This window comes from Cariama cristata, unplaced genomic scaffold (genome assembly GCF_000690535.1).
Source record: "Cariama cristata isolate BGI_N322 unplaced genomic scaffold, ASM69053v1 scaffold10065, whole genome shotgun sequence".
In the NCBI taxonomy this organism is placed as follows: Eukaryota; Metazoa; Chordata; class Aves; order Cariamiformes; family Cariamidae; genus Cariama; species Cariama cristata.
The window spans coordinates 35402-47987 of record NW_009615761.1 but is presented as its reverse complement, the minus strand read 5'-3'; the positions used below and the strand labels follow the sequence as shown (position 1 = coordinate 47987).

Below are 12586 nucleotides of genomic sequence, written 5' to 3'. Positions count from 1 at the left end.
GCCGGGGGTCGAGCTGGCCGTCGGTAATGCCCCCCACACACCTTTTTTTTTTTTCCTCTGGTATTGTAGGGCAGGATGGCTTCGGTTGAAAGGGAGACGCTGTCCCAAGATGAACTCCGGAAAAGGCTCTATCAGACTTTTAAGAACCGAGGTGTACTGGACACACTGAAGGTGTGCTTTATTTTCAGCAGGTGCTCCCTATGATTCACTCTACTACTTGAGAGCAGTGCCAAATACATGTGTTTCTCACTCTCTCCAAGTGTATTATTTTTGCTACAGTCTAATTTGTATTCAGCTGTTTGGGGTTTTTTTGCCAGATAGGAGGTTCTTCCTAAACAGAAGTGCTTTTCGTTGTGGATTAGCCTCAGAGTCTTTTTTCAGGAAGGTTAAAGGCCTATATCAGGTCTTTGAAAATTTCCATGCTTGACAAAAAAGCAGGGAAGAGAGGAGTAAGTGAGAATACAGGACTGGAAAGGCTCTCTTAGGTCACAGATTCTGTTTATTACCTACTATAAGTAAGCATGCTATATAAATTATCCTCCTAAAATGTTCCAGTTCTGCTTTAAAACTATTTGAGCTGTTTTCTCCCTGTCTAAGGAGAGTATCTGTTGTATATGTCTTGTTGAATATGGTTGTATTCAAGCGTGAGACTTTGTTCTGATATGTAGCCTGGGTTTATTTACGGTTGCTCTGGCCTATTTTCTTGTGCTGAAAGCACCCTTCAGTTTAAGTAGCTCTTGCTCCTCTTGATGTGTAGGCAGCAGTCATCCCTTTTCTTCAGCGTTCTGTTCTACAGTGCTAAGCAAGTCAACGTGCAGTAGTCGCCTTGCTGGTTACCCCAGTAGTCCTCTGCATCTCTTTGAAGTCTTTCCCCCTGTTTTTAAAGGAAGTAGATCATGATTATTGTCAGCTTTCCACGCAGAGTTTAGAATGGTATTAATTCTTCCCTATTTTTATGGGAAAGTCTGCAGAAGGCTGCATTTATCTCTTTTTGAGGCATGTTACATTTGTAGTGCTAGTCATTGTTTCATTGAGACATCCACATCTTGCTTTTTCCAAACAATAAATCCCTTGTGTTATAGCAGAAATTCATATCAGGCCTTAAATGCTGAAATGTTCTATTTCAGGCAGTTTCAGTTTTGCTAGTCTTTAAACATCATCTGATTGCATTTTGTGTGACATCTTGATCTTTCTGTACTTCTATATACATCTTTATGTCACCAGCAGATATTTTTTTTTAGCTCCTACTTTTTATGTCAAATTCATTAAAGTTAAGAATAAAAATCAAGATCTGTATTTTAAGAATACCATTGACAATGTTATGGCCAAGAATTCCCGGTTCAGGACAACTTGTTTCTCCCTCAGTGATTTCCATACCAAGCTTGCAATGCTTGTATCATTTCTTATCTTGTTTGACGTAACAAATAGTCTGTCAGGTGGCATGCTGTTTAAGTCTGTTTTCCTGCTTCATCTCCCTTGTCTAGAAGACTATACATCATATTAAAGATTCTGTAGCTTTTCTGAGCTGAAGAATTAAGACAGTTGGGTTTCTTATGGATTTCTTATGGATTCTCATGGATTACATCTTCTAATGAGAATACCCTCAGCTTTCTCATGTTATTATCTGACTGCCTTTGCTGGTAAGAGACAGAGCGGATCTGGAACTACAAGTATGCTGAATGGCCAACATACAACAACCAATTTCTGCCTTCCTTTCCCATAGTGGGGACGGGGATTTAGCACTGTGTTTTCCACCTGCACTTTGTCACCAGATTTATAAGAGGTTGCTGGTCGCGGTTGTTTTTGAGACAGTGTCATCTCTGTCAAAGTTGGTTGAAACTGAGCAAGTTCAGAAATTAATAAGGAGAACAAGTTTTTCAGTTGTCTTTGTTGCTATTGTCAGCCTAATTTCTGTAGAAAGCCATGCTAAAATATTAGGCTAGTCTGATGATCTAGCTTTGTTAAGTTTTAGTAAATATTTTGTCCCATTTTTGATAACATGCTACTTCTTTAATCAACTTTGTCACTGTTGCATAGCTGCTGTTGAAAGCTTAAAACACTATTTCTGTTGTCATCTTTTAGTACACTATAAACAATTTGTATAATTCTTCCTTTTAGAGGAGGGAGACTTTCTGATTTTAGGTTACTTTTTTTCTCTATTGTAACTCATAGAATGCAAATAAATACTAAATAATGCAATATCATTGTTATTAGTGCCGGTAGGCTTTTTTGATTAGTACTCTTTTACTTCCCTGCAAAATAATTGATATTAAAGACATTGAATTTCCTGTTTATTTTCCCATCTACTTTTGTGGTGGCATTGGCAGCTTCTTGATATGAGACTCAGAAGAGGACTAGTGCGTTTTCCAAGTACATCTGAAATTGAGGCCACACCAGGCAGGCTTTATTTAAGCCAGAGGGAAGGAGAACAGGAAAGCAGTGATCTAAAACTGAAGCTGGGGGTACTGCAGTGCAGTTTATGGGAGTTCTTGATTGAGAACAGTACTTCTTTTCAGTCCTACATTTGATACATCTTGAGGGAAAGTCAAAGATCACTGTAGCTACCATTAGAGTGTTTTGAAGAAAGACACGGTCTCCCAAGCGCTCTTGTAAGTTTTGCCAAAGTTAGTCTGCCCATTTCTGTTATGTAGATTATAATATAACATGTACAAGTAAAATGAGACTTCCCGTGAATTTTGGAAAACGCTGAATGATACGTAAACTGAGCATATAATGTCTTTTCTGTATCAGACACAGCTCCGAAACCAGCTAATCCATGAACTAATGCACCCAATTTTAAGTGGAGAACTTCAGCCACAGGCTGTTCCAAGTGATGACAGTTCACTTTTGATCACAGCTTCCAACAGTTTGGTGGCAGATCATCTACAGAGGTGTGGCTATGAGTATTCGCTTTCTGTTTTCTTTCCAGAAAGTGGATTAGAGAAGAAGAAGGTAAGTTCCATAATTTACCTCTTCTAAGACTTCTAGGAGCTTTGCTTTCTGCGGGTTGTCATATTCCAACAGAATTGAAAAAAATCCCCTCTTGTGATAGTGAAATACAAACAAAAGCGCAGCTTCTGATCATAAGAGATTTCATCATTTAGGGCTATTTTCATGAATACTTTAAATTGGCAATAAGCTAACAATGCTGTTCTGGAAAGACAAGAGCACAAGCTTCTTAACCTCACACTTGCTTCACCCATCACCACAGTCTGGTTTGACCGTTTGTGAGGCTGTGTGGCAGAACACCTGGGGAACTGATCCCGATTAAAGCTAGCCTCTTGTTTGGCTGTTCAGTTCCCTGAAAGTGTGGTTCATGGCCAGTTTAAGCTGTTCTAACTTCAAGCTGTGGCTGAAAAGGACAATCCTTGCCCTCTCTTTGTTTCTTCTCTGTGAGTATGTGATAGGGTGAAGTTGTTTCTAACTGAAAATTAAGTTTTTGACCTGGGAAGTAGTTAGTTGTCATTTGGGTTAGTGAGCTTATCTGATTTGTATGATAAATCAAGAAAAGAGGTAAGGAAAGTAGCAAGAACATGTCTCCAGGCTGGGGAGGAGACAAAACTATCTTTTCACAGCCTCAGTTGATCATGAAATTACATACTGGCTGCTGTATGTCTTAGGTAGTGGAGATAAGTAAATGTAGCACTAGAACAGCACTGAAAATGGTTTTACAAGGCAATGAATAAATCTTTCTTGAATGGAAAACATTCTACAACTGTAAAATAATACCTATTACATATTTGAAATTATTTAAAATTAGTTAACCTTTTCTAACTTATCTTTTTTCCCCCAAAGCTATGGACTATGCAAGATCTTCTTCAATTAATGAGGATCAATCCAAAGTCCAGTCTTTACAAATCACTGGTAAAGTTATTTCGATTTTGAAAATAAGCTTAATTTACAGTGGTGATGAAATAGACTGGCTAAAACATCTTTTATTTCTTACAGACTTCAGGAACTCGGAAAGAAAATAAAGGTACAAGATGTATATACGTGATGCAGACAAGGATAATTGTGTCAGCTTCATCTTTATTAAGATGCGAGCAATAGAAATTCACATTTCTTGAGTGTATGTTGGTATGGAATAATATGGATTCAGTCAGATTTTGAAACTTGCAGTACACCAGATGATGAATATTATATTTCAGGATTATCGAACTCCTGTTTGTGGTGTGGATGAAGTGTTAACATTCACCTACAAAATAAATTACTTGAACATTAGAAATACAAAAAACATCTGTAGTCAGGTATTAAATATAATACTGTTTGGAAGCTTTTCACACTAAGTTTGGCAAACTCAGATTTTGGTTTGTGTTTATAGCTGACTGTATTAGCTTGCTTAATGTACTTCAAAAATTAGTTAAAGATTTAATTGACTTTCCACTGTTTTATATAAGAAATAATTCTTATGTCTGCGTGATGAAACCTAGCTGTATTGTATAGCCTGAAGTGGCTTGATCTTCAGAAACCACTGGTGCCTAATGATCTCATAATTAAAGTAGTAATAATCTGCTCTCTCAAATGACCTTGGAAGTCAAAGAGACATGGATGAAAGGGGAAGTTGCTAAAGGACAGCTTTTGCAGAATTAGATGGGCTGGATTATGTTTATAATAAAATCTTAATAGTTTACTAGTATTGATTTTTACATAAATACTTGATTCTTTCCGTAAATCGAATAAGTTTTCTTGTACAGTGAAAATTACTTCATTAATTACAGGCTGAATTTCTGTTTTGGTATGAAATCAAAACTAATTAATACATTGGGTCTTGTTAGGTTTTCTTATGCAGATTTTAATCGGACTTACAGAGCATCATCTAAGTAAGGAAACTCATGATGCAGAGACTCAGACAACCTCAGTTCCTCCTTACAGAGAATCTCTTGGTAAGTCCAACCTCTGAAAAAAGTCTCCCCAAATATTTTCATATTGGTGAATAGTATGGATTTATAAATTGTGTGAATGCTATTCATTCATCACTTACTCAAATACAGCCTGAAGTAATAATAAGTAAAGGTCATACCTATCACTGGTACATAACCTTAAAACAAGGCAAAAATTCTGGTATGTTTTTTTTTTTTGAATCACTCATGTTTTCTTAGGCACTTAGCTAAGAGCTATAACATCTTCAATGGAGTGTAAATGTTATGTGCTGAAATATGTTCTGGAAAATATAATTGTAAATCTGTGCCTTGCTTCTCTTTCTGTGATAGGGTTTCAGTGAAAGTTAGGCATAGATTGAGAGTTCTTGAATTATAACATGCATGCTGTTAGTAATAGAAAACTCCTAAAAGTTGCATGCAAAAGAAAATTCTTGCCCATCCATGGTAAGGAGGATGACTGACTGTGTTATACCACAAATAGTGCCTAAAGAGCTAAGTGCCTCCTCCTAGGTGTATGTTGTGTGGCATAAAGCTGATAAAGGGCATTTCTGTGCTGCCTCCGCTTTTGTACCACGCCGGTCTTTCTATGACAGTGCTACTTAGGTAAACTAAGGAACTTCCTAGAGAGAGACAGGTTCCTACAGTCTTTGGTAGGATAACTGTGGTGACTGTTTTTAAATTATGTTGGATATGTTGTTCTTTTTATAGCTGAGAAGCTTCAGCTGATTGATGAACAGTTTGCAGACTCTTATCCCCACCATCAGAAATATCAATCTTTAGAAGTAAAACTTCATGAATATAGGAAAGAAATAGAGAAGCAGCTTCAAGCAGAAATGTGTCAAAAGGTATAGCTCTGGTCATTGAATCTGAGGGAGACATTTGTTAATTTTGACTTTGCATGTTACAAACTTTTAATACTTAAGGTGCATTGAAGGAAAAGATCTAATAGTGAGTTACAACAAACACAAGAGGCTGAGGTAATCCAATATCAATGGTTAATTTGCTTATATAGCATGTGTATATTTCCCATTCCCCTTCTTTGTTAAATGTGCACAGAATGTTAAGCTTTTTATTATGATGTTAATTTGAAACACAACTTTTTCTTATTTTGATTGTCTCAATTTGGTAAATTTTATTTGCTCTTTGATTATTTTGTTTTATGGAGAAATGTTTACTCTGCTTAGTCAAACTATTCATTTTCCTTCCCAGTTAAGATTTTGAAGCTTGAATATAATACATAGCGACTGAGATGCGTGAATTGCTGCTGTGTACTTTGACAGTTAGTTAAGTTAATTTTTGATACTGATGAGAATTTGCATACTATTTCAAAACATTACACAGAAACACTAAAATCATTACAGGCAATATCATGAATTATTTCTCTATTTTTCTTACTATAATTGAAGACAGCTCTTTATTTTCCTTCATTTTGGGAATAAAATTAGAATTTTTTTTTGATCACATGATCAGTTAATAATCCTTATGTCTGAAAAATGGAGCACAGAGAATCTACTGCAGTTCATTTAAATATGGAGTTTTTTTCCATTAATTTCTGTCAAGATCAACAGTTTATTTGGATAGAAAAATGATAACCTGATCATCAGAATTCTTAGACACACTTTTAAAGGCACTCGTCTGCATATAAACTGTTTGAGGAAATCAGTTTAGTTGTATTTATTCAGCTAGACATGTAGAAGGACAGAGAGTTAACAATGTCAATGTATTTTACTTTCATTTTTCATTTAGTCTTCATTCCCCAATTGGCACTGTCCTTTTGAGTATGTAAAGCGCATTAATTTGTGTGTTGTAAAGTTTATCTCAGTTTAAGAAAAGCAGTTGCAACAAAGGAGATTGGAATCTTAACCAGATACAGATCACTTCTAAATTCAATTAACTTTACACAGATTCCTTAGCAATGTGACGTGAGTTACTGTAAGACATTTCTAATCCAATTTGTGTATGTACGAGTGATGCTGTACTGTCTCAGCATTTCTGTAATTTTTCACAAAATTTATTCCCACAGACCTCTGTTCCTTGATCAGGCATTCCTACTGTGCTTTTTCCCCTCTCTTTAACCTTGTTTTCTACAGTTTCACAATTTTTCTAGCATTCTTTTTTTATTCTTTTGCTCATTTTTTTCTCATATTTTTGTCTTGTATGCTTGCTTTCCATTTTCTTCCAAATTTTTGTTATAATTCTTTATAACTCCATTTGTTCTTGCATATATATTGCACTTCACACACATTGTATGGAGGCATGTTCCCTACAATTCTTCGGTGCAGTTGCAAGATGCATACTTTCCTTTTTATATGCATTTACTTTTTTTTTCAGTTGTGCTAAGAAATCTGTGAATCAGGACTTCTGTTTCTGCAACCCTCTTTATGTGGAGTTACAAGTTCTGCATTTTTTTACATGTTCAGCGCTTTTTGGTGCCCAGCTGAATTTCTGTTGTTCCTGCGCGATTCAGGATGGGTCTGCTTCTACCATTTCTCGCATCACCAGTCAAATGAGATTCTTTGGGAAAGGGGCAAGAATAGAGACAGTGTCAGAGGAGGAATTAAAAAGTGTGGCCATTCCTTAATTGCAAGCCAAATATCACTCATGCAGTGCATTTTTCTTCATAGACCTCTGTTTTGGTCTTGTCTAAAGCTATTAGTTTTGTGTAAGATCTGCTTTGAGATGCCAGATAAATGCATGAAAACCATGTGAGACATGCAAATAGTATGTGCTGCTAAGATACTTTTATCACAGTGATTTATTTTTGTCAAGTTATTGTTTCCTAACAAGAATTTCTAGGTGAAATTTAGAATTGTCTGAGGAGGGATTGTCTTTGTGGATTTGAAGATGGCCCTACTTAACCCTCCTTTCCTCCTTTATGTAAAAGCTAGAACATTTTAAAGAAGTTGAAATAGCAAAGATTAAAATGGAGGAGAAAGTGCAGACCCAGAAAGAAATCTCTGAACTGCGTCACGAGTTAGAGAGGACACATCAAGCAAAGTCTGAAGCGTTGATTTCTCGTGAAAAGAATGCTATTGAGAGGCTTCAAAAGCAACAAGAGGTAAAGTTCCAAATATTTTTTTCTTAATCTAGTAGAACATGATTCAGTGAATTGATTAAACTGTTCGTTCTTCTTCAGGAGATTTACCTTAAGATCTTACTTAGCTGATTAGTGAAAACTTTGAATTTACTTTTATTCTCATAAATAGGGGAGCATGTTTAGCAGCTGCAAGAATGAGCATAGGTAAATGTCTAAGTAGAGCTAGGTGGAAAAGGAACAGTTCTGCAAGCTAGGATTGAAGGATTTGAATGTAATAAATACTTTTAATTCAGTTTTAATAACTTTGTTGAATTCACGTCACTGAGATTTTTTTTTTAAACAGTTGAATGTAGCTTTTAGTTATACTATAAATTCTTTCAGTTGCTAAGAAGGACTCTAAAAGGAATATATAGTCTGTATGGTACAGATAATGACATACAGAAATGGCATATATGTTGAATATTATTAATAGTCACTGTCTTTACTGTAAGCTAGCATATCCTTTCATTTCGTCAAACACTTTTTTTGTTGTTGAATTCCTCCTTTGGGCTGTTAACTCTTAATGTTTTGCCAGAGTAGTAACTGTTACTGCAGCACACAATAATTTATATATAGTTCTAAATTGCTTCTCCCAATCTCTGTTACTTTTCAGTTTTTGGAAGAATGGTTTGCTTGCTACTCTATTGCCTGTTTGCCTAGCCAACCCCCTGCCTGCAGTCAACCTTCCTATCCAATTAATATCCACAAATGCTAACCACATGTTTTTTTCTCTGGTGTGGTGGTTTGGTTTTTTTGTTGTGGTAGTGGGTTTTTCTGGTTTTGATTTTGATTCCCCCACCTCTCCCCGTCCCTTGAAAGCAGGGGGTATTGGTTAACAAAGCAATCATACAGGTCTCGCTATATAGATTATTACATACCGCTCTCTGCTATTGACCTCCTTCCAATCTGAAAATTAAACATTTTATCACTATGCTATGAATTTCTTTCATGATTATGTCCTTAGAAGCTTACAAGAAAACTGTCTGGTTTATGCTATCAGTCGTCTTCTGTGGTCACGAAATTAATTCAGTAATAAAAAAACCAAACGATGACTAGATCAAAATATCTGTCAGGTATTGTGTATGAATATTTGGTTGCTCTTGTCAGCTTCTGCACTCACTGGAAAATACATGTTTCATTTACCTGGGGACTCTTTTAACAGAGACCAGGAGCAATACTGAGTTGAAGTATATTTACATTAAAAGTAGAAGGTAATTTAACCCTTTACTAAGATAACTTTATACCCTGGAAATATGGCTTGACAAACTGCTCTGGTTTTTTGCACCAGGAACAACAGCGAAGTCTTTCAGCACTGTCAAATGCACAGGGCTTGCAGACTTGGTATGAGCACCTGTATGGCAAAATCATAATTTTCTTCTTCTCAGGCACTTATTATTTCTTTGGAGAGAAATAATGCCTTGTGTGCTTAAGGACAAGAAAAGCTATTTTTTATTAATAAGAGGATATGTGCTTTTGGTATTAGCATGTTCATCGCTTTCACAATTTGTTTTATTTCTATAAGTTAAGCTGCAAAACCAGAAAGACTGATGGTTTACTCATTTTTCAGTTTTAAATCGTGTTTTATCAGGGGTTTTTGGCACTTGTTTTTTCAATTTTGTTTTATGAAGAACATACAAAACTATTGTTTATTAAAAAAAGTCAAGTGTTTGGACATGTTTATTCTGTAAAAATTTTTAAAACATTTTTTCCTTTTGCGTAATTTTTAATCAATGCTATTTCTTAAAAGAAAAGTGTTTACAGGTAGCCAGTAGTGACTCCATCTAAAAGATTTTTACTCGGAGTAAAAGGAGAAAGGAAATTAAAAAAAAAAATTATAATCGATTATGGATGTTATTTCAAATTATGACTATATAAATAATATTTATTGGAGTAAGACCAATTCTTGAAGAAGATCCTTGAAAGTTTGAATGTGTTAAACAGTAAATACCTGTATAAAATATGAAATAAAACTATAGATAATATTTTATGATTCAGATAGAAGCAAAGGAAGTGTATGCCCAGAGACAAAGTCTACTGAAAGATATTGAAGCCGTAAGGACCAGAGAGGTGGAACTGAAGCAAAGAATTGAGGCATTTGAAGTGTAAGTTGTTGAAGGGCATATACAATGCTAAATGATGCTGTTGTCCGTTTTCTGGAAAGTGTACTTCAAGATGTTGCTGCTTCTGTGACGTTGAAATAGATTACATATCCCAGAAGTTATGTTTTGCATTTTGAGCAGTATTGTATGCTGTCTCTATTAGGAGGGATACCCCATACAAAAAGACATTTGGGTTTTTTTCTTATTCCACCTCATCCAAGCAAAACAGTGCAGTGTCACTTTGGAGGCAGGGAACCAGATGTTTGCTTTGAAGTGCTTAAATTAAAAAAACAAACAAACAAACCAACCCCAAACAACACAGTGTGTGACCCTAACACTCATGAGGCATCTATATGATATTTTGCTGCTTTAGTCCTGTTTTTTGGGGTTTTTTGGGGTTTTTTTTGACTTGTCCTTAGTAAGTTTTTCTTTTGTTTAATAAAAAAAAATAACTGAACTATTTTTGGCCAGGTTTTCAATACCACTAAATGTCATTTCTTTGTCATCTGTTTTTTATAGCAAAATAAGTATCCTGCTACCAAAAACTTGGTTTTTTTTAACAACCCAGCAGAGGGTGCTGATAGAATAGCATGCTCAGCACTATCTCCTCTGAAGCCTTTCTGGTGTGGGAAACTGAGCTAGGGTTAGCCCGGGATAGCTGCATAATTGATTGGTACAGGATTTTAAATAGGGCAATTTAGTTCGTGTCACATCTCCTTGTTCGTAATGAATTACAATGACAGATTCTGATGATAATTTTAAATTGCTACAGTGTTCCAAGCAAGCAAATTACCCTTCGATGTCTCTAAATGTTATTTAAAAAAAAACCACCCAAAACCAAATACTAAAGTTTTAGCTTTATAACTGCTCATTGTCTGTATATTTATGGATATTTCAGCACTCAGAAACTTCAGGAAGAGAAAAATAAAGCTATTGATGATGCACTTCGACGTCGGGAGGTTGCTGTGAAGAACATAGAGGAGACATATGACCAAAAGCTTAAGACGGAACTCTTAAAGTAAATTTTTCCTTTATCTCTAATAGGACACATGCTGCTTCCTATGAAAACAGAATAATAAATTCTATAGGATTTCTTTTGAAAAGTGTAACAAAACAAGGACTTTGAAAATGAGTACTCATATTTTTGTTTTAATCAGCTCGAATTCTTTACATTATTGTTTCGCTCTTTGCTAGTAGGACAAAATGTTCTGTCAGGTTCAGGAAAAGTCTGCTATAGAAAATAATTCTCTTTTGATTATAGGTTATATTATTGTTGTTTAAATTCTGTGTTGTTATCTGGGAAAGAGATATGACATTAGTTGTATGTTCAGAAAAGAGGATTTGAAGCAGTATTAGTGACTTCCTTTGACCACAATTAAAAGAACTGACCATTTTACAAATGCCAAAAAGGCACGGAGGGAAAATTAGCATTAAAGAGATGTCATAGGTTTCTTGGAAAAAGGGTGAGACGCACGCTAGCCCATGGTACAGATAGATTGACTCTTACCTTAACCCCTCCCCATTTTTGGAGAGAGATTCTCCGATATAGATCACCCTCTTTTATTGACTACCATCTGCTTGAATATGGTATCAAACAATTTACTTAGAAATGTTTTTCAAAAGCATTAAGACCTCATCTGTGACTGCCTTTGAGGTGTTGCGGTGGGTGTATCCGAACTTCGCTGTTGTACTTTCTTGGAGTGCCTTGGTCACTTGAAGGGTTCCCTGATGCTGCAACGTGGGCAAGTGCTCTTGGCATGTTATTACTCATGGGTATTTGATGGCATGAACCAGTCTTCCAGTTAGGCAGTTAAATCAAATGACTGATGTATCGTCACTTTTTATTGCAAGCCAGTGAACGATAAGTATTGTCTCTGTTAGTGTGTCTTTATTTAAATTACAGAGGAAAGATGTAAAGAGTAGGTTTTGATAAGAATGATGCCTCAGCTGAAACTGAGTAGATTTGAGGGTTTTATCAGAGAACAGTGAAATGCAACTAATTGACCCACTTTGGTATCTTATTTTACCTAGTCCATAACTGCTAGTTACAAATAATGCTTGTAAAGTGCTTTTGGTTCATGAGAGTGAAGCAAATTATTTTAAGGATGGACTGATATTTAGCTTATTTTATCAACATACAAAGTATTTTAGGTATCCTGCAAATGCTCAAAAGATAAAATTCATGTCTTTTTGTCCCAAATCCTTGCTGAAGAGTATCAAAGAGCTACTATTTATTGCATAGAAATAATGATGCTCGCTATAAAATGAATCTTTCTGTATTTCTACAGTCAACATGAAGTGCTAATAATTGGGAGTAGGATCTGAGTGGTCTGGACCATTTGCAAAAATGTGGGAAGAAGGATATGGCAATGTCTGAAAACATTTGTAATCTATGTCCCTGTCATACAAAATGCTGAGCTTTCTTAGCTCCTGTAAATTCCAGTAAAATGGAATGATAAAGTTGGATGACTGCTAGGCTATGAATAGTGGGGTACCTGGGCAGTGCTCGGTGTCTAACTGGTGGCCGATGA

The 12586-nt window shown here is 35.7% G+C and overlaps 1 protein-coding gene across 1 annotated transcript in view; it reads left to right on the top strand.

The window, feature by feature from the left end:
• Positions 1 to 75: 75 nt before the first annotated feature.
• The window catches only part of OFD1 (oral-facial-digital syndrome 1), a 34767-nt gene continuing 22256 nt past the window's right edge, over positions 76 to 12586 (top strand). Inside the window, exons 1-9 of the mRNA XM_009699937.1 lie at positions 76 to 171; positions 2752 to 2952; positions 3796 to 3864; positions 3949 to 3976; positions 4776 to 4883; positions 5589 to 5725; positions 7765 to 7938; positions 9952 to 10058; positions 10954 to 11073. Coding sequence (XP_009698239.1) covers positions 76 to 171; positions 2752 to 2952; positions 3796 to 3864; positions 3949 to 3976; positions 4776 to 4883; positions 5589 to 5725; positions 7765 to 7938; positions 9952 to 10058; positions 10954 to 11073 — 1040 coding nt within the window. The remainder of the gene's footprint in view (positions 172 to 2751; positions 2953 to 3795; positions 3865 to 3948; positions 3977 to 4775; positions 4884 to 5588; positions 5726 to 7764; positions 7939 to 9951; positions 10059 to 10953; positions 11074 to 12586) is intronic.